Raw genomic sequence first — 22,367 nt, 5'->3', positions numbered from 1 at the left:
TTTTTAAAGCTGCCACTTACTCAAGGGGCTATTTTGGCCACTCACTCAGCACGCATGCGTCTGGGAAATAAGGTGGAAGTATTTCTAGCTGACATGCTTCTCTAAATAGAAAAATGAACTCACAACAGCATCATGTTTATGTGGATAACCAAATCCTGGTGTATGATCAGGCAGCATCGAGTGGTTTAGCACTAGCTGTGATCATGACCCAAGAAAAGAACCTAAAGGAAGATGCCACACCGTCATCCAACAATCAAATTAGAAAAGCTTGCTCTATGCATCCTATGACTAAAGCAGAAAGGCCAGCTCCCAAAAATATAGAAAATAAAATAGGATTGATTCACTCCTTTAAATGGATAAATATCACACTTGAGTTTTAACTTTACCTACCCAAAGTGTTTACAACAGTGAAACTAAACACTTAATAAGGCATCAATTTGTGTTTAGCTTCTACTGGAACGCGAAACTAAAAACAAATGAGAACTCTTGGTGTTTTGACTTCTGTATTTTATTCTAGAATGTTCCAAGAAGGCCTTTGTGCTTGGTCCCTTGCCTCACAGGCCTTAAAGGGGATAACATGAAGACAGAATCTCTCTTCCTGGCTTTGGGAAGCCTCTCATTGCCTTCAGTCTCTGCTGAAATGTCACCTTATCACCTTATAGAAATACCTGATACAAAGTGGTACCTCACCTGTCCCCACTCCTATCTCATTATCTTCTATTACTCTTAGCCTGCTTGATGGTCTTCATGTCGGTATCAAAACTGGACATATTACATGTTAATGTTTCTACTTTTAAAAATCGTGTCTCTCCCATCAAAATATGAGTTCTATCTAAACAGGATCCTTGGTCCTTTTTGCCACTTCTACATCCCCCATGCCTAGAACAAGGCCTGGCAATAAAAGGTGCTTCATAAGGATTTATTGGATTAATGAAATAAATTTAATACTCACACCAAAATGCCTATAGAGGTCAGGTATGAAGTCGTAGGTAATGATAGGAACTTTTCCAAACAGATGAGCACTCATCCCATCTGAAGCAGGCAACTGCTCCTCAGTCCCAGCCAACTGTCATCATGAAAGAATCAACATCCCACATTGCCAAATAATCTGATTTTTCCAGAATATTTTTCAAATATTCTGAGCACATCGGAAGTCTGCATTTACACATGAAATTTCTCTTTTTGTATATAAAACAATATAACAGAGTCATGGGCAGAATTTGGCCAGCAGGTTATCAATTTGTGACCTTGGCCCTAAATGCTCTGAGGTTAGGCTGGTGTCCCCAGGTAGGGTGGAGTGAGATCAGTAGTATTTTGGATTGTGTTGAGATAGCCATGGGGTAGGAAGAAGTTCTAAAGCCAATGAAGAAGAGTAGGGTTCAAGTTCACATGAGTATAAGGGGAAGGCCGAGTCTCAGGTTTTCCCACATGGGGCTAGAGGCTCTCTCCGCATGGGAAGGGGACTCAAAGCAGGGACTCCAGGCTCAGCAAAGACTCCCACACTGAAACGTGATCAGGCAGGAGGGCTGCCACCAGCCTGAGCAAATGAGAACAGCAACGGGCACAGCACAAAGACCTGCAGGGTTCCCTGGTTGTTATGCTCTGCACCAGGCTTCTGGGATGGGGTGGAAGCTCCGATAATCACTGAGAATGAACCGTACCCCAGTTCAGAGGGCTGAAGAATCGGGGGGATTTCATTTTAAAAAGAAGCTTGCAACATTCCTTCTCTGCCTAACCTTGTGATTGCAATCTGTAGCCGTTACGACGGGTTGGTCACATTTGTGAACACAAGAATTACAAAATGCAAGATGCTAAAGAGGATTTGTACCATCACTTCTGATTTATCAGACATGAGAAATTGCTAGGAGAAACAAACCCATAGAACTAGAAATGGGACAGTTTAAGGAACTAAAAGTAAACACTCGTTTCTGGGGCAAGTCAAACACAGCCTTCACTGTGTAGTCGGGCCTTGGTCGGTTCACACTACCCTTCTCATGTTATGTGTAGCCCCTCCCACTCCTTGGCCTAAGCCCCTCCCACTCGACTCAGGGATTACAGCAGGCCATCCAAGCCAAGCCAGTGAGCACACCACGTTCCTTTGGCCTTAGGAGTTGGTTCAGACAACATCAGTGTCAGCCTGGGTTGTCCAGAAAACAGAACTTGTGTCAAAGACTTATATGCAAGGACTTTATTCAGAAGTATAATCCAGGGAGCAGGAGTTAGAAGGCAGGAAATGCAGGGCAGGGAACAGTCAGTATCAGGGTTGTTCTCGAGGGGGCCACCAGCTGGTATAAAGTGCATTGAATGGCTTGACCATCTTTCAAGGGGCCATATAAACAACCACTTCTCAGGAACATCTACTAGAGGAAGGAAGGGCCCTGTCTCCCATTGGTGAAAGGTTTGTGCCATTGGCTGTTAATGTCCATGCTGTGTATGTACACAGGGAGTCCCATGGAATCTCACATCTCAATATCAACAGGAAAACACCAAGGGCAGCAGAAGGCCAAAGACACTGTTGGTTGTGCCCACGTGAAGATGGCCAGAGCCCTCACAGAGATAGTGGCCACTACCGAGGCTGAGCCGGCTCAAGTAGGCAAAGGCCCTATGGAAGGTGAGTCTGAGTGAATCTAAAGCAGCCCTTCCGGGTGTCTGATGCACTGTGCTCTCAGCCCAGCCCTGGACTTGGGCTTGGTGCCGGTGAGCTGGAGCCAGATCTTGCAGAGCCCTGTGGAGCCTTGATCTGGGAGCTTTGGCCCACACCACCCCACATTGCTCTGGCTTTTTTAAAGTCTTGACTCATAGGGAGCTTTTTGTTTCACATTAATGACTTTTATGTTCAGTATGTGGGCAAGTGGTTTCCTATTGAAAGTTAAATGTAGTCCTCCTTATTTACCTCTTTTCAATTTCATCCTGTTGATGGTGGTCTCCTTGCTTTAGCCAGTTGAGGTCTTTTTGGACTTGGATTGAGTCATCCAGGATATGAGGTAATCCTGTCTAACTCTGTACCATTTCCAGGGCCCTCCAGGGCTGTGCATATGAACAGGTTTTGAAACTACAGAGAGATGATAAGAGATGTGAAATCAAGGGACAGCTGCTGACCCTTCATTCTGTCACTGTCACTCAGATTAGACGGAAGGTGTTCCTCCCATGCTGGGGGTCTGTTCCTGTTTTAATTTTGTTTTGCCTCTCAGCAAGGACTTGGGCACAGGGAAGTTATTTGGGAGGTGGTCCCATGAGGCAGGAGTGAGGGTTTAAGGCAAATGAGCCAGGGAAAAGAGAAGAGTCAATAAAGAGCATATTCTAAACTAGATATTATTCCACTGTTAGCACAGCCTTGCTGGCGACACTCTGAAGATTTGTGTAGAATGTGCCTCAGAATGATGTCACTGAAAGATGGTGGGCTGGGACATATCCACTCAACTCTCATCCCCCATTGGTTGAGGGCAACTGTCAGGGTCATTAACTCCCCTATACCTTTAGAGGAGACCTCTTTGCCCAAGCTTAATGGACTTAGGCAGCTTGAAGAAAGCCTAGAGGCAGGGAAGTGGAGGGTCACTGCTGCGGGGGTGTAAGGAGGGACTGGTGACATGCATGGAGATAACACTGGTGAGCAGAGGGGATGTGATACCAGGTACCCCCAGAGTGGGTCACTCAAGGAAACTGGCAGTGGACAGGGTAAGGGAAAGTGCTTATATGAGATGCACCATGAACTCTTACTGTCCTGCTCTTTCAGGCTGATGGTGTCAACTCTGTTCCATCCGTCCACTCCCCTGCACTGTACAGTGCTGCATCGACACACTTGGGGTGGAGAATTCAGAAAGCAGGGCCTTGTCTCGAGCTCTCAAGCTTTCCCAGGTCAGACCTACCCTTGCTCACCACCCTCACCCCTATCCTTGGGGGCTTCCAAGTGTCCTGGGAGAAGTTATTGGGGGTATTCTCCTGGGGTAAAGTCCCACGGGTCCTGGCTGATGGGGGGTCAGCGACCTCAGACTGAAGTTCTTCTGTGCAGTCATTAAGGCCTGAGCACTAGATGGTGGTAACCTTAATTAGGCAAGGAGCTCTTACCACCCTAGGGAAACCTAAACATTGGTGAGGTTACCTAATGCCCAAACTTCACTCTGAGAGGTTGAGCAAGTGATCTGTTGGTTTATAGAAACTGTACTGCATCCAGGAAAATTAGAGAAATTCTACATCTCCTCAAACCTAAATCTGGCTTGAAACCACTCTTTGGTTTAAAGTTATATATTAGTCAGGGTTATTCAGAGGGACAGAGCCAATAGGGGATATACACATGTGTGTGTGTATATACATATAAGATTATTAGGGAGAATTGGTTCACACGATGACAAGGCAAAGTCCCATGACTGGCTGCAAGCTGGGAAAAGGGAAAAGCCAGTAGTTAGGCTCAGTTCAAGTCTGAAAGCCCCAAAACCAGGGAAGCTGATAGTGCAGCCCTCAGTCTGAGCCCTTGGGAGGTTGCTGGTGCAAGTCCCAGAGTCCAAGGGCTGAAGAACCTGGAGTCTGATGTCCAAGGGCGGGAGAAGAAGCCTAGCGTCCTGAAAGGCATGGAAAGAGAGAAAGAGGGAGAAGACTTCGCAGACAAGCTTATCCCCTTTCTTCCACCTGCTTTGCTCTAGCCAAGCTGGCAGCCCATTGGATGGTGCCCACCCACATTGAGGGTGGGCCTTCCTCTCCCAGACCATCAGCTCCTCTGGCAGCACTCTCCCTGAGACTCCTCTGAGTCTCCTCTGGCAGCACCGTCACAGCCACATCCAGGAACAATGCTTCCTCAGCCATCTCGGCATCCGTCAATTCAATCAAGTTGACACCTAATGTTAACCATCACAGTCATTGTTTGCTTTGAAGATGGGATTGTGTCATTTGGTGTAAGATAGGGGCCCACAAACTTTTTCTGTAAAAAGTCAGACTGTAAGTATTTTAGGCTTTGCAGGCCATATATAGCCAATCTCCGTTGCATCGTCTTTTTCTTATTCTTCTTTTCTTTTTTTACGACCCTTTAAAAATGTAAACACCATTCTTAGCTTGTGTGCTGTACAAAAACAGACCACAGGTGGCCTGCAGGTGGTAGTTTGCAACCCCTGGTCTGAGGGGCTGCTCACAGGACATCAGGAGCAACCATGTCTGATGTTCTCTTGGGGAGAGGGAGCAGAGAGGAAGGCAGAGGAAAGGATTAGGAATCAGTTCAGCCCTATATGGCCTGGGCTTTGATTGCAGTAGAATCTTATTCAGGTGTGAATAATAATATTCAACTGCTGGGGTTACCTTTTCCTGGGCCAGGAAACAACGACACACCCTGTGGGTGGGGTGCATCAAGAAATGGATGGTCACACTGCCGAAGGCCACAGAATCAGAAATGAGGCAGCGCCTGGTTGCTATCCATCTGGGTCCACTCAGGAGAGAGAAACCACACAGTAAGCTGAATGAACACAGGCATCCCTCAGTATCCACGGGGGTATTGGTTCCAGGGCCCCTGAGGATACCAAAATCCATGCGTGCTCAAGTTCCTTATATAAAATGGCATAGTATTTGTATATAACCTACGTGTAATCTCCCATATGCATTAAATCATCTCTACATTATTTAAAGTACCTAATACAATGTAAACACTATGTAAGTAGCTGTTACCCTGTATTTTTTATTTATATCATTTGTATTATTGTATTGTTATTTTTTGCTTGTTTGTTTTTTTAAGTATATTTGATCTGCTGTTGGTGGAATGCTCAGATGCAGAACCTGGGGATATGGAGGATCAACTGTATAACAAATTATAAACTGTAACAGTGAGTTGGAATATCAACAGGTTGGCTAGTAAGAAGTAAAGAGAACTCTGAAAACTGTGGCAATAGCAGATATCCTTGCAAATAACGTATGTGTGCCATAACAAAGTGCCACAGGCTTGGTGGCTTAAACAACAGAAATTTATTTTCTCACAGTTCCAGGGGCTAGAAATCCAAGATCATGGTATCAGCAGGGCTGATTTCTTCAGAGACCTCTCTCTGCTTGTAGATGGCCACCTTCTCCCTGGATCCTCCCATGGTCTTCCCTCTGTATCTGTGTCCTGACTGCAACCAGTCAGACTGGTCAGGGGCTAAGTCTTCACGTGCATAGGGTGTAACTGAGTAACCAATGGGAAACCTCTAGAGGGTACTTTAAACCCCAGAAGATTTTGTAACCAGTGCTCTTGAGCCACTTGCTCCACCCGGTTCCCACTCTGTGGAGTATACTTTCATTTCAATAAATCTGTGCTTTCGTTGATTCATTCTTTCATTCCTTTGTTTATGCATTTTGTGCAATTCTTTGTTCAAAACACCAAGACCCTGGAAAACTCCTAGTCAAGACCCCCCAGTGGTAACAGAGGCACTCTCTACAAAACCACCTGAAGCAGGTGCCAGGGGAAGCTGATGGCTGCTGGGTGTGCTGGCCACCAGCTACACTCCAAGAACCGAGTGCTGAGAAGTCATGCCCTCTGAAGGAGCACATCAGACACATGAGAACCAGGAAGCAAAACTCTTTCCATCCTATAATGAATCTGCAGCACCATTTACCCACCAAGCTTTTTTCTGGCCTCACAGGCAAGGGAAAACTACTGAAAGGTCCCAGTTCAATTTTCACAGAGCAGACAAAAAGGGTGAATTTGAAGTTGCGAGGCAATCATTCAGTAACAGGTGCAACATGAATTCCTTCTTCCAGGGAAGAAAGGAATTCCTCTTGGGCCCTGAGCTTCCTACTCTCTCCACCTGGCAGAAGCCTGCTGGGACCTCAGCAGGGGCCAGGGTTTGGGTTTGGGCTTTGGGTGGTGAGAATGGCATTTCTGTTAATCTTGCAATGTCCTTCATGGAGTCCTGTATAAAGTCATAGCCTGGCCTCACCTGTCCAGTGGAGAACTGGAGAAGCAATCACTGGTGGCACCCCTCAGGGGTGCTCTGCCCAGCAGGGTATGGATGGGGAATTCACCAGCAACCAGAGGGGAGGGCTGGAGGGAAGATTCAGAGGGGCTGGCCCAAGAGCACCTATGAGCCCCTTTGGAAACCATCCCAATAGGGGAGGCTGGGGGACTTTTCTGGAATAAGGGGGAAGGCACATGCTACAATCATGTGAATATAGAAAGGAAACATAAAACAATGGCATGACCCAAGGCTGGAGAGACAAAGGAGGTACATTTAGAAGAAAACATCATTTGGATCCAAAGTGTCAGTACAATTATTACAGACGGAAAAGTTCAAAATGGTTTCTTCCCTTCTGTATTTCCTTCTTGTTGATACTGTGATAATCCAGCTTTAGAGCAATAACTTTGGAATTTCTAGTGCCAGCCTACAATAAGTATCAGGGGAACCCGCCCCCAATATTTCATCATAGGTTCTTTGTATTTTCCCTGTGTTGGCCAGTCTGAGAAATAAAGAGAAAGAGTACAAAGAGAGGAATTTTATAGCTGGGCCACTAGGGGTAACATCGCATATCGGTGGGACTGTGATGCCCACCTGAGCTGCAAAACCAGCAAGTTTTTATAAAGAATTTCAAAAGGGGAGGGGGTGCACCAACAGGGAGTAGGTCACATGCTTTAAAGGGCAAAAAGCAGAGTGAAGATCACATGCTTCCAGGGAAACAGGGCAAGGACAAAATCAGAACTCCTGGTAAGTGTCTATGTTCAGCAGTGTACGTATTGTCTTGATAAACGTCTTAACAGAAAACAGGGTTTGAGAGCAGAAAACCAGTCTGACCTCAAATTTACCAGGGCTGGGGGTTCCCAATCCTAGTAAGCCTGAGGGTACTGCAGGAGATCAGGGCGTATTTCAGTCCTTATCTCAACCACACAGGACAGACACTCCCAGAGCAGCCATTTATAGACCTCCCCCCGAGGAATACAATTCTTTTCCTAGGGTCTTAATATTAACATTCCTTGCTAGGAAAAGAATTTAGCAATATCTCTCCTAGTTGCACGTCCATTTATAGGCTCTCTGCAAGAATAAAAATATGGCTGTTTTTGTCTGACCTCGCAGGCAGGCAGACCTTATGGTTGTCTTCCCTTATTCCCTAAAATCGCTGTTATTCTGTTCGTTTTGAAGGTGCACTGATTTCATATTGTTCAAACACACATGCTTTACAATCAATTTGTACAGGTAACACAATCATCACAGTGGTCCTGAAGTGACTTACATCCTCAGCAAGAGATTAAAATAAAAAAGGCATAAGAAATTATGAAAGTATTATTAAGGAAGTGATAAATGTCCATGAAATCTTCACAATTTATGTTCCTCTGCCGTGGCTCCAGCTGGTCCCTCCATTCGGGGTCCCTGACTTCCTGCAACAATAAGGAACTGAAATAAGTTTCTTTTCGAACCACCTCTCCATTTGAGCCAGCTGTGAATTCTTGCATGCCAACACATCGTGACATTTGCATGATATAATTTATGATAGAGCATTCTTGTGGATGGAAAATTCATTTTTTAAAGCAATTTGATTCTACTTCTACCACTAGCAAATCTATGATGGGGGCAACTTTGCTGAGCCTCAAATTCTTTATAAAACGAACAGAGATCAGTTGTAAGAGCCTCTTTTAGCTCTAACACTGATTCACTATATTTCAGGAATAATCTGCAAGATCCTAGATTTACAAATTAGATAAATCAAACAGTAACTTAATCGCTTTACTAATAGTGTTCTTTGTTTCTCAGATGACTCACAATCGAATTTCTTTCTTTTTTTTTTTTTTTTGAGATGGAGTCTCACTCTGTCGCCCAGGCTGGAGTGCAGTGGCACAATCTTGGCTCACTGCAAGCTCCGCCTCCTGGGTTCGCGCCATTCTCTTGCCTCAGCCTCCCAAGTAGCTGGGACTACAGCCGCCCACCACCACGCCCGGCTAATTTTTTGTATTTTTAGTAGAGACGGGGTTTCACCATGTTAGCCAGGATGGTGTCAATCTCCTGACCTCATGATCCACCCGTCTCGGCCTCCCAAAGTGCTGGGATTACAGGCATGAGCCACCGTGCCCAGCCTTGAATTTCTTTACAAAACAAATTATCTTAGTGTCTGAATGGCTTAGTTTACCTCCAACATTTCGGGAACGTGGGTATTAAAAAAAAAAGACTAGGGCAGCCACATTAGAAATTGTGTCACTGCTGGTTAAAAATATTCAGGGATTCAGGATTTTCCCATAAGTTAATCAATTATAATTATTCCCTTACACTTGCCAGGGGTCAGTCTTTTTTTTCAAACCAAGAAAGCGTCCTCACCTGGAGAGATTTGACAGACAAATACTGAAGTCTCAGGCCCACAGGAAAGCAAACAAACAAAAAGAGAAGATGGCGTTCTTGCCTGATTTCAGACCACTAAGCACGTACTCCATTCATGCAAGGATTTGGTGGTTCCTAAAAGTAAATACTGTATCTCTGATATGAATAAAACTACAATTTCTTCTCAGATATTTTACACCTCAGTGTGATTGAGTTTAGTTGCTTCCTTGAGCCAGGGTGAAGAAAGACGTGTGTGTGTGCGTGTGTGTATGTGTTTTGTGGGGTCAGGGTGAACTGGAATGCGTAAGTGTGTGTGTATGTGTTTTGTGGGGTCAGGGTGAACTGGAATCCGTGCGTGTGTGTGTGTGTGTGTGTGTATGTGTGTGCTGTGGGGTTGGGGTGAACTAGAATCCGGGGGTGAACTAGAATCCATGGAAGTGCTCGGTCTCTCCCGTGTTTGACTGACTCCCGGCCGCACACCCAGTCCCTGACACATGGGGGCGCACAACAAACATTTCCCGAAAGATTCGGGAGCAGCATCTCCACCAGCTAGCTGGGCTGCCAGGTGGGTACTTCCTTCAAAGCTGGGAGAGCGTCCTACGCCCACGCGCCCAGGAGGGCGTCCCTGCAAAGCAACGTCTAGGAGACCACAGCGGATGCCACAGCTGGCCCGAAGCGGATCAGCCTTGGGGGGTACGCATGCAGAAGCAGGCGCGGAGTCCCCCGGGGGGACGCGAGCAGTTCCAGCTGGGATCCAAGTTTCGCTAGGGAAGAGCCTCTGGCTATGGGAAAGCGGTCTCCGAGTTCATGCGAAGGCCCAGGTCGAGGTCTACACTGGGGGCAGGGAAATGGAGGTGACCACATGAGCGCCCCATCATTGAGCGCCGCCGCGAAGTCTGCGCTCTTTGGGTCACTTGGAGCGCGGCCAGTTTGGCAGATTTGTTTTTTTCCCGGAACAGCCCGCGGTGGCTGGGCTGTTCCGGGAAACTGCAAACTTTGCTGTGCGCGCTCTCCCGTGCGCAGGCTCAACTTTGCAGAGCGAGTGGCCAACTTTGCAGAGCGCGCGCCAGCTTTGCAGAGGGCGCCCTCCAGGGATTATGCGTGCGGCGGCGCTTGTCGCTTTGGGCTCTTCTACCCCTGCCGAGCGCTGTGTCCCGAGGAAGGGGCGGCGCTAGCCCCGCCCGGCCCTACCCGGGGCGGCCCCTCCCTCCGCGGCGCCGGGGCTTTTAGTTTCGCTTTCGCTAAAGGTGCCTCAGACCCTTGCTGCGGAGCGACAGAGAGAGACTGTGCCAGTCCCAGCCGCCCTACCGCCGTGGGAACGGTAACTAGAGCCCCCGCCTCGGCCGGCGCCTCCCCAGCCCGCCGGCCGTGCGCGTCTTGCCTCCCTCCTTCCTGTCGGCTTCCTAGTCCCCACTCTGCCCCCAGCGTGGTCTAGGGGAGCCTGGTTGAGTGAGAGTGGCCCCGACGGCCTGCGCTGAAACTTTGGAAAGAGAGCCGTTTCTGCCCTCTCCATCGCTTGCCTTGTTCAGCTTGTCCTCCCTTCCCTCTCGAGATTTAGGAGAGGCGGGTTCGTGATCTGGCACAGCTACTAACAGCCAGGGCTCCTTTGCCTGGGTTCCGGTCCCCGCCCCTTGCCTGCCGGCGGCGGGACCTTAACCATCTCTCTGTTAAATGGGAACCACGGTGATCGCCGCTGACTGTTGCGGGGATGGACAGAGTTGATTATGGTACGCGGTTCGCAGCAGTGGCTCTGTCAAGACTGAGTACGCTGGAGCTGAGCGTCCTTGCTGCGGGGCCCTTAGCGGGACCTTGAGGAGGTGGAAACAGGGCAGGAGACATTTAGACGTGTGGAGTGTTAGGCTCCAGGAGACAGCTTTGCGGTTTATGGAGCAGTAAAATTACTTGTGGGTGATTGTGGGTGTATCATTTCCAGATCTTTAACTTTTGAACTTCTGGGCTCTCGGGCTAGTTGACGTGGCCCTCCCTGTTGTCTCAATTTACAGGCTATTTCCTCCTTTTGGGTCTCACCAGCCTGACCTTCACCCTTGGTATGGCCATTGCCTAGATTCACAGTCCACCTTCCCCCACCTGTAAACTGTGTGGCTTTGGGCAGGGTTCTCTGAAGAAGCTGAAGTTTCTGCAATACTAAAGTAAAGAAGAAGCTGAAGTTTCTGCAATACTAAAGTAAAGGCCCTGGTCTAGCAATGCCGTGAGCTTCAGGTGACACAGCGGAGCGCTTGAGTGCCCAGTAGATCCTCCCTTTCCCCCTCCCAGCTGCTAGAGGCAAGAGAGAGGGGGAAGTTTTCAGGTCTTCTCTGTGTGCCCTTTAGGAAGATTGTTTTTATTTGGGCAGGAAGTGAGGCACAAATGTACGATGTCACTTTTCAAGGGAAGCAGCTGCAGTCCATTTCCCTCTTCATGAAAGTAAAAAGTTCAGACAATAGCTGGACAGTGACTTCCTGGCCAGCTGTGTACCAACATGTGGGCCCCTGGTCAACATATTTGGAAACAATCACTACAGGAATTTTTTTTCAGTCTCTACAAAATATTTTTAAAATATGGATGTGGTTTTGAAATAAAGGCGAAGGTTGACAGTTGTAAATCGTCTTAGTCTCGTGGACATTGGTGATAATGGAAATATTTCTTGACGATTTAGAATGTGCCACCCAGTGCCTAGCATTTTACGTGCATTGTTTCATTCATCCTCCCAACCACTTGTGACATAAGTACCATTGTTTTCCCATTTTGCAGATGAGGAAACTGAGACTTAGAGAGGTTGAGCACTTTTCCTGAGGTCCCATGGCTAATATGTGGAAGAACTGATTCAGCCCCAGATCTCAGGGTTCTCAACCACCCTCTTGGGTCTCCTTGGTTCTGTTGTTTGGACAGTAGTTTATTCAAGGGGCTGAAGGATTCGAAAATACATTTAAGTTAGGTTTATAAAGAAAAATGGATTTGGTGCCTGTCATGTACCTGACACTTTTCTGTGATCCAAAAAAAAAAAAAAAAAAAAAAAAGATTAAGATGAGGTCTCAGTCTGCAAACAGCGACAGTCTTGGTGACGAATAGTAAGAATAAGAGTTACAGTGACTAACCGAGATTTACTGTGTGCCTGGCGTTGTTAGTGCTTTGAGTGTCTCATGTATTAATTCATTTAAAGAGAAGTTAGACATATTTCATTTAAAGAGAAGTTAGACATATTTAACAGTGGGATAAGCAGTCTCCCTCAAATGGCTGCTCTTTGCAGTCTGGACCCTAAAAAGGGGACAGATATGAGAAAATAATGCCAGGCGTACCCTCTCCGGGCAGCTTGGCAGAACTGAGATAGGTCTGGATTTTCTTGGTGCACTGTGATGATGAAAGGAGGAAATAAGGGGTCAAAACCAGGTCTTGGTTTGACTGAAATGAAGTGTCTGAGATCAGGCACCCCCACCTGGTTACCACCCTGGGCTATGATTGCCCTTTGGAGGTTCCAAAAATCAAGCCCAGTCTCATAGGAATAAGCAAGTAACTGTTTAGCTTTACAGATTTGAAAGAGCCAAGTCCCACCACTGCTGACTTGAATTGTTAGAAGAGAGCCTTTCTGTCACTGTAGACAGTGTTTAGCATCAACCTAGAAGGATGCTATACGTTTCAGACAGAAGACCTAATGGCCTACTGTTTGGAGGGTAAGTTCCAGAAAGTGTCCCATCATTGAGCCACAGAAATCAGCCTGAATTTTACATCTCAGTAGCTAAGTCCAAAGCCCTCTCTTAGTGTCTGAGAAGGATGAGGAGTTTATACCCATCCTTTGATGGAACATTTCAAATGTTTAATGAGTGCACGGTTCTCTCTGCCTGCATGGCTCCCACCTACCCTCCCTGCTTCCCGAACCTTTTCAGTTCTCAAGTCAGACATTTCCTCCCCTGAGAACTTTCCCTAATTTCTGTGAGGCTCTTGAGTTTGCCTGGTATGGTTACAGATTGTTCACCCTCAAGGCACACAACACAGTTGCATTTCAACCTAGACGCCATCCTTTTTTTCATGTCTGTTTATCAACATGGCAGGACAAGCTCAATTTGCTCACAAGTATGTCCCTAATTCCTCACTTCTAGTAAATATCCGTTGAATGAATGAAGAAGAGTCTCCAAAAGTCTCCAAAAATTCAGGTTATTTGCCCATTTTTAAAATTGGGTTATTTGCTTTTTTGCTGTTCTGTTGTGAGTTCCTTGTGTATTTTGGACATTAACCCCTTTTCAGATATATGGTTTGTAAATATTTTCTCCCATTCCATAGGTTGCTTAGGGCTATCAAAACAAAGGCTTGGCTTTCTTAGGAGCCATTTTGCTTAGGGCCTTCCCCTTTTTCAAAACCACTTTATTAAGGTATAGTTGAAATATAAAAAGCTAGGCATATTTAATGCATGCATACATAACAAATTTGGGGATAAGCAGAGATACACCCATGAAATCATCACCACCTCAACAAAGCCACCACCTCCTAAAGTTTCCTCCCACACCCTTTAATACTATTATTATTTATTATTATTATTATTATTATTTTCCGAGATGGAGTCTCGCTCTGTCACCAGGCTGGAGTGTAGTGGTGCAATCTTGGCTAACTGCAACCTCCGCCTCCTGGGCTCAAGCGATTCCCCTGCCTCAGCCTCCCAAATAGCTGGGACTACAGGTGTGCACCACCATGCCCAGCTAATTTTTGTATTTTTAATAGAGACGGGGTTTCACCATGTTGGCCAGGATGGTCTCGATCTCTTGACCTCGTGATCCGCCTGCCTTGGCCTCCCAAAGTGCTGGGATTACAGGCGTGAGCCACTGCGCCTGGCCAATACTAGTATTTTTTGTGTGGTAAGAACAATCACCGTAAGATCTACCCTTTTAGCAAATTGTAAGTATACCATATAGTATTGTTAGCTATAGGCACTATGCTGTATAGTAGATCTCTAGAATTTATTCATCTTGCACAGCTGAAACTTTGTACCCTTTAACTATCACTTCCCCATTTCCTCCTCGCTGCCCCCACCCCCGACTTCTGGCAACCTCCATTCTGTTCTCCATTTGAATGAGTTTGACTCTGTTAGATTCCACATAGATGTGAGATCATACAGTAATTGTCTTTTTGTGTCTGGTTTATCTCACTTAGCATAATGCTCTTCAAGTCCATCCATCTTGTCACAGATGGAGGATTTCCTTCCTTTTTGTGGCAGAATAATATTCCATTGTGTGTGTATACCACATATTCTTTTATCTGTTCATTCATTGATGGACATTTAGATTGTTTCCATAATGCTACAGTGAATGTGGGAGTGCAGGTATCTTTTTGAGATCCTGATTTCAGTTTCTCTGGATATATAGCCAGAAGTGAGATTATTGGATCATATGCAATTTCTAGTTTTAATTTTTTGAGAAATCTCTAGACTGTTTTCCATAATGGCTGTACCAATTTATATTCCCACCAACAGTATAGAAGAGTTCCCTTTTTTCACATCCTTGCTAACACTTACCTTTATACACGCACACATATATACATACACATACACATTATATATGCATATGTGTATGTGTATACCATACACATATTGTGTATTGTATACCATATATATATTTAAAAATATATATACATATTTAAAACAGCTATCCTAACAGTTGTGAGATGATATCTTATTGTGGTTTTGCTTTGCATTTCCCTGATGATTAGGGACACTGAGCACCTTTTCATATACCTGTTGCCTATTTGTATGTCTTTAGAGAAATGTCTATTCAGGTTCTTTGCCCATTTTTAAAATTGGGTTGTCTTCTTTTTTTTTTTTTTTTGCTATTGTGTTATGTGAGTTCCTTGTGTGTTTTGGATATTAACCCCTTTTCAGATATATGGTTTGTAAATATTTTCTCCCATTCCATAGTTTGCTTTTTCATTTTTTTTGTTGTTGTTGTTGTTATTTCCTTGCTGTACAGAGCTTTTTAGTTTGGTGTAATCCCACTTGTTTATTTTTGCCTTTGTTGCCTGTGCATTAGCATCATATGCAAAAACTCATTGTCAAGACCAATGTCAAAGAGTTTTCTCCCTGTTTTCTTCTAGGAGTTTTAAGGTCTCAGGTCTTATGTTTAATCCATTTTGAGTTGATTTTTTTTGTATGGTGTAAGATAAGAGTCTAATTTTATTCTTTTGCATGGTGATATCCTGTTTTCCCAACACCATTTATTGAAGAGACTATCCTTTCCATATTGAATATTTTTGGCACGCTTGTCAAAAAATTAGTTGACTGTAATGTGTGGGTTTATTTCCAGACTATTCTGTTCCATTGGTCCATGTATCTGCTTTATGCCAGTGTCATACGGTTTTGATTACTATAGCTTTGTAATGTCATTTGAAGTGAGGAAATGTGATGCCTCTAGCTTTCTTTTTGCTCAAGTTTGCTTTGGCTATTTGGGGTCTTTTGTAGCTACACATGAATTTTAGAATTTTTTTATATGTCTGTGAAAATGCCATTGGAATTTAGATAGGGATGGCACTGAATCTGTTCAGTGATCAATTTGAGCAGCATGGACATTTTAACGTATTAATTCTTACAATCCATGAACATGGAATATCTTTCCATTTATTTATGTCTAATTTCTTTCATCAGTGTTTTCTAGTTTTGTTGTTCTGGCTCAAAGAAGACCCGTGTGTTGCCTAATTTGCACATATTTGTGAATTCTCTAATTTCTCTCCTGTTACTGATTTCTACTTTCATACCATTGTGGTCAGAAAAGATACATGATATGACTTTAATCCTCCTAAAATAATTAAGACTTGTTTTGTAGCCTAGCATATGATCCATCTTGGAGAATGTTGTGTACACTTGAGAAGAATGTCTGTTTTGCTGCTGTTGGATGATATGCTGTATATATGTCTGTTAGGTCCATTTGGAGTAGTGTTGTTCAGGTCCACTGTTTCCTGATTGATTTTCTGTCTGGATGTTGCAAGTGAACTTTTGAAGTCCCTTACTATTATTTATTGCTATTTCTTTCTGTAGTTCTATTAATACTTGTTTCATATATTTAGGTGTGCTAATGTTGGTTCATATATATTTACAGTTTTTGTATCTTTGATAAATTGGTATCTATAATATAATGACTTTCTTTATCTCGACAGTTTTTTACTTATAGTCTATTTTGTTTGATGTAAGTATAGCCTCGCCTGCTCTCTTTTGGTTACCATTCATATGGAATATCTTTTTCTATCCCTTCACATTTAGCCTATGTGTGTCCTTAAATCTAAAGTGAGTCTTTTGTAAATATCATGTAGTTGGATCTTATTTTTTTACTCTATTTAGTCACTGTATGTATTTTGATTGGATAATTTAATCCATTTATATTTAAAGAAATTATTGATAAGGGCTCACTGTTGCCATTTTGTGATTGTTTTCTGTTTTATAGCTCATCTGTTTCTCTCTTCCTCTCTTGCTTCTCTCCTTTGTGATTTGATCATTTTTTGTAGTGATATGCTTTGTTTCTTTTCTGTATATATTTTGTATATCTACTACAGGTTTTTGCTTTGTTTTCACCATGAGGCTTACACAAAACATCTTATAACAGTATATTCTAAGTTGATAACAACTTAGTCCATTTGGGATTCTATTACTATATACCCTAAACTGGGTTGCTTATAAACAACAGAAATATATTTCTCGTAGTTCTAGAGTCTGGAATGTTCAAGATCAAAGTACTAACAGCATTAGTGTATAGCAAAGTTTCATTTCCTTGTTCATTTATTATATCTTATCACATGGTAGATAGGGCAAGGTAGAGCTCTTTTTATAAAGGTACTAATCCCATTTATGGAGCTTTACCCTTTGGACCTAATCATACCTCAAATGTCCCCCTCCTAATACTATGACATTGGTGAATAGATTTCAGTGTATAAATTTTGGAGGGGTACGTAAACATTCAGACCATAGCAACAACTTAACTTCATGCACATTCAGAAACTCTACAGTTTTATTCTCTCCTTCCACGTTTTATGTTATTGGTCACAGTTTACATCTCTTTATATTGTATATCCATTAACAACTATATATCTATAGTTATTGAAGCTAGAGTTGTTTTTAATACTTTAGTCTTTTAACTTTAGTAGAGTTCAAAGTGATTTATGCACAATTAATACAAGTGCTCCCCAACCTATCATGGATTTACATCCCTATAAACCCAATGTAAGTTGAAAATATCATAAGCCAAAAATGCATTTAATACAACTCATCTATTGAATTTCAGAGCTTAGCCTAGCCTGTCTTAAACATGCTCATATCACGTTAGCCTACAGCTGGGCATGAGAATCTAATACAAAGCTTATTTCATAATAAAGTGTTGGATATCTCATATAATTTATCAATACTGTACTAAAAGTAAAAACAGAATGGGTGTATGGTTACTTGAAGTATGGTTTCTACATGATGTGTTTTGCTTTTGCAGCATTGGAAAGACAAAAGATCTTAAGTAAAACCATTGTAAGTCAAAGACCACTTGTAAATTATTTGCATATTCTGGATTTGACTATACACTTACCTTTACCAGTGAGTTTAAAGAGTGTCCTTTCATTTCAACCTGAAGTATTCCTTTTAGCATTTCTTGTAAGGCAGGTCTAGTAGTGATGAACACCCTCATTTTCATGTGTCTCAGAAAAGTATTTATCTTTTCTTCTGAAGGACAGCTTTGCTGGATATAATATTGGTGGTTGGCAGTTTCTTTCTTTTAGCACTTTGATTATATTATCCCACTCTTATCAGGCCTGCAAGGTTTCTGGTGAGAAATCCGCAGATGGTCTTACGGATATTTCTTTGTATGTAATGAATTGCTTTTCCGTGTGTGTGTGCGCGTGCGCATGTGTGTGTATACATATATATATGTACATATCAATAGCTTTTGGAGTACAAGTAGATTTTGGTTACATGGATTAATTGTGTAGTGGTGAAGTCTGAGATTTTAGTGGACCTGTAACCCAAGTAGTGTACATTGCAACCAATATGTAGTTTTTTAAAATCCCACATCGTCCTCCCACTCTCCCCTCTTCTGAGTCTCCAGTATCCATTATACCAATCCGAATGCCTTTGCATGCTCACAGCTTAGCTTCCACTTATAAGTGAAAATATAGGTATTTGGTTTTCCATTCCTGACTTACTTCACTTAGAATAATGGCCTCCAGCTCCATCTAGGTTACTACAAAGACATTATTGTAATGTCTCCATCTTCCTTCTTTCCTTCCTTCCTTCTTTCCTTCCTTCCTTCCTTCCTTCCTTCCTTCCTTCCTTCCTTTCCTTCTTTCCTTTTTTCCTTCTTTTCTTTTCACAGCTTAGCCTAGCCTTTTCACAGACTGTCACTCTGTCACCCAGGCTAGAGTGCAGTGGCACAATCACAGCTCACTACAACCTCCACCTCCTGGGTGGAGCAATTCTCCTGCCTCAGCTTCCCGAGTAGCTGGGACTACAGCCGCATGCTACTATACCTAGCTAATTTTTCTATTTTTAGTAGGGACGGGGTTTCACCATGTTGTCCAGGATGGTCTCAGTCTTGACCTATGATCCACCCACCTTGGCCTCCCAAAGTGCTGGGATTACGGGTGTAAGCCACTGTGCCTGACCCTACATCTTCAGTTCTGATTTAGCTTATTTGAATCTTCTCTCTTTTATTGGTAAATCTAGCTAATGGTCCCCTGAGTTTATCTTTTCAAAGAAGCAACTTTTTGTTTCATTGATCTTTTGTATTTTTTTGTTTCAATTTCATGTATTCTGCCTTGATCTTTGTTATTTTCTTCTGCTAGCTTTGGGTTTGGTTTGTTCTTGCTTCTGGAGTTCCAGGAGGTGTGACTTTAGGTTGTGAATTTGTGATCTTTCAGACTTTCTGATGTAGATATTTAGCACTACAACCTTTCCTCTTAGCACTGCTTCTGTTGTATCACAAAGGTTTTTGATAACTTGTGTCACTATTATTCGTTTTGAAGAATTTTCAAATTTCCATCTTGATTTTATTGTTAACCCCAAAATCATTCAGGAGCAGACTGTTTAATTTCCTTGTTTTTATATAGTTTTAAGGGTTTCTTTTGGAGTTGATTTCTAGTTTGATTCTGGTGTGGTCTGAGAAGATACTTGATATAATTTTCATTTTTAAAAATTAATTGAGACTTATTTTGTGGCCTATCACATGGTCTATCTTAGAGAATGTTCCATGTGCTGATGGGAAGAATGTGTATTCTGCAGTTCTTGGGTAGAATGTTCTGTGAATATCTGTTAGGTCCATTTGTTCTGGAGTGTAGTTTAAATGCAGTGTTTCTGTGTTGACTTTCTGCCTCAATGATCTGTCTAGCGCTGTCAGTGGAGTATTGAAGTTCTCCAATATCATTATGTTGCTGTCTATCTCTTTTCTTAGGTCTAGTGGTAATTGTTTTATGAATCTAGGAGCTTCAGAGTTATGTGCATATATATTTAGGGTTGTAATATCTTCCTGTTGGGTCAATCCTTTTATAATACTTTCTTTGTCCTTTTTTTTTTTTTTTTTAACTGTTTTGCTTTAAAATTTGTTTTATCTGATATAAGAATAGCAACTTCTGCTTGCCTTTGGTTTCCATTTCTGTGGAGTATCTTTTTCCACCCCTTTACCTTGATTCTATAAGAATAATTTGTATTAGCTGAGCTTCTTGAAGAGGGCAGACATTTGGTTTGTGATTTTTTAAATCCATTCTGCCAATCTTTATCTTTTCAGTGGAGCATCAGGCCATGTGCATTCAACATTAATATTGAGATGTGACCGACTCATCATGTTGTTACCTGGATACTTTATTTTCTTCATTATGTTATTGGTTTATAAGCCCTGTGAGTTTTATGTTTTTGAGAGGTTCTATTCTGTTGCATACTGACCTTTTGTTTCAGGGTTTAGAATTCCTTTTAGCATTTCTTGTCGGGCTGATCTGGTAGTGGCAAATTCCTTCAGCATGTGATTGTCTGAGAAAGACTATATCTCCTTCATTTATGAAACTGAGTTTTGCTGTATGCAACATTTTTGGCTCAGAGTTATTCTGTTTAAGGAGGCTAAAAATAGGGCCCCAGTCCTTTCTGGCTTATAAGGTTTCTGCTGAGAAGTCTACTGTTAGTCTGATAGCTTTTCCTTTGTAGGTTATCTGATGCTTTTGTCTTACTGCTCTTAGAATTCTTTCCTTCATGTTGACTTTAGTAGTAGCCTGATGACTGTATGCCTTGGAGATGTCCATTTTGCCATGAATCTCCCAGAAGGGCTTTGACCTTCTTATATTTGGATGTCTAAATATCTGGCAAAGCCAGGGAAGTCTTCCTCAATTATTTCCTCAAATAAATTTTCCAAAATTTTTACTTTTTCTTCTCCCTCAGGAACACCAATGATTATTATCTTTGGCCATTTTACATAATCTCATATTTCTTAGAGACTTTGTTCATTTCTTTTAGTTATTTTTTCTTTATTTTTGTCTGACTGAGTTTATTCAAAAGCCTTGTCTTGAGCTCTAAAGTTCTTACTTCTACTTGGTCTAGTCTGTTGTTAAAACTTTCCACTGTGTTTTGTAAGTCCCTAAATGTGTCTTTCTTTCTAGAAGTTCTGATTGTTTTTTGTTTTTTTTTTTTTTTTTTTCTCTAAAGTATCTATCTCTTTAGAAAAATTTTCATTCATATCCTGAATTTTTAAAAAACTTTCTTTATGTTGGTTTTCACCTTTTTCTTGTATCTCCTTGGGTAACTTAATAATCAACCATTTGTATTCTTTATTTGGTATTTCCAAGATTTCATCTTAGTTTGGATCCTTTGCTGGAGAGCTAATATCTTTTGGGGGCGTTATAGAACCCTATTTTGTCATATTGCCAGAATTATTTTTCTGGTTCCTTCTCATTTGGATAGACCATTTCTTCTGATTATTTTTTAATTTATTTTTTATTCAACTGTTGCTTTTTAATTTCCTTTCTTCTGCCTTATGGCTGTGACTTCAATGATTATAGCTTGTTGTAACCTAATTTGGCTCTGGGTGCTTTTGGGGGTGAAGACTGTGTATGAGTTCCTTGGTTATAGAGAGTCTTTGTGTGATGGTTTTCTCAGATGTAGTAGCAATGTGCTTGGTGTGTGAGCAGGTTTACTGTCTCTTATGGGGTTAGGATGGCAAAAGTCTCTTGAAGGTTAGCTCATCCCCAGTGGTGTACACTTATTCATTCATTCATTCATTCATTCATTCATTCATTCATTCCTCCAGTATTTTATTTACTGAGTTGAACAGTTCAGGCTTCAGGTCAGCATGGCAGTTGTCCATGGGTAAAAACTGGGTGTAGCTAAAACAGGTAGATAAATACAACACCTAATGTGGGCAGAGGTCCCAGCCTTGACATAGGCAGCTGGAGAAGCTGGAGTGAAAAGCACTGAGGTCTTTTCAGAGGGAAGGAAGGGGCTACCTCAGCTCCCCTGCCAGGCCAGCAGGAGAAAAATCTGCTTCCCATTCACACTCCTGACCCAGTGTTCCGTCTGTTCAAACCAGACAGACACCACTTTCCATCTGCAGAAATGCTGATATTCCATGTAGAGAGGGATTATGACTACCCCTCATGCAGGCCTGAACCCTGAGGGCACTTGTCCTATGGGGATGCAGTCACCCTGAAGTGTTCCAGAAAGGCTTTCTACAGATGCACCCATGCCACGCTCCTGTAGGAGAAGCCCAAGCTGTAGCTGCAGTGGTGGGTGAGGAGGAGAAGTCTCCTTCTCCAAGACCTGTCACAAGCACCAGGGCTGCTTGACTGTTGTAGTAATGCCACAGACTTTCCCTGCTGAGTTCAGCATTGCACCTGTGTCTCTGCTGAAAGAAACTTCCCGCAAGCAGAAAGCTATGGGACTCGAGCTTTGCCATCTGGATTCTTTTGTCCCGTGGGTTACTCCCTTGATTTGGTACACTACCCCTTCCCCTAGGAGTAGGAACCCTGAGGGCCAGACTGTTGTGAATGCTGCTGCTCCTCTGGGTCTAGCCACCCGGTGGGGCTGTCACACTCCAGGAAAGTGCTGGGGAATGTCTGCAAGGGGTCCAGTGATGCGACCTGCCCTCAGATTTCCAGCAGTGGGTACCAGCACCTGTTCTGATGGGGGTG

The 22,367-nt window shown here is 43.0% G+C and overlaps 1 protein-coding gene across 3 annotated transcripts in view; it reads left to right on the top strand.

The window, feature by feature from the left end:
- The first annotated feature begins 9,762 nt into the window (after positions 1 to 9,762).
- The window catches only part of CASP7 (caspase 7), a 52,110-nt gene continuing 39,505 nt past the window's right edge, over positions 9,763 to 22,367 (top strand). Inside the window, exon 1 of one of the 3 annotated variants that reach the window (XM_003904270.3) lies at positions 9,763 to 9,944. Coding sequence is in view for 1 of the 3 variants with exons in the window: in XM_009215381.4 (XP_009213645.2) it covers positions 10,976 to 10,978 (3 nt within the window). In the remaining 2 variants the exon portion in view is untranslated. The other 2 variants (XM_003904269.3, XM_009215381.4) reach the window with 2 other exon arrangements.

Source organism: Papio anubis, chromosome 11, assembly GCF_008728515.1.
Source record: "Papio anubis isolate 15944 chromosome 11, Panubis1.0, whole genome shotgun sequence".
Lineage (NCBI taxonomy): Eukaryota > Metazoa > Chordata > Mammalia > Primates > Cercopithecidae > Papio > Papio anubis.
Note: the sequence above shows the minus strand (reverse complement) of the source record. Positions and strands in the feature narration are given on the sequence as shown.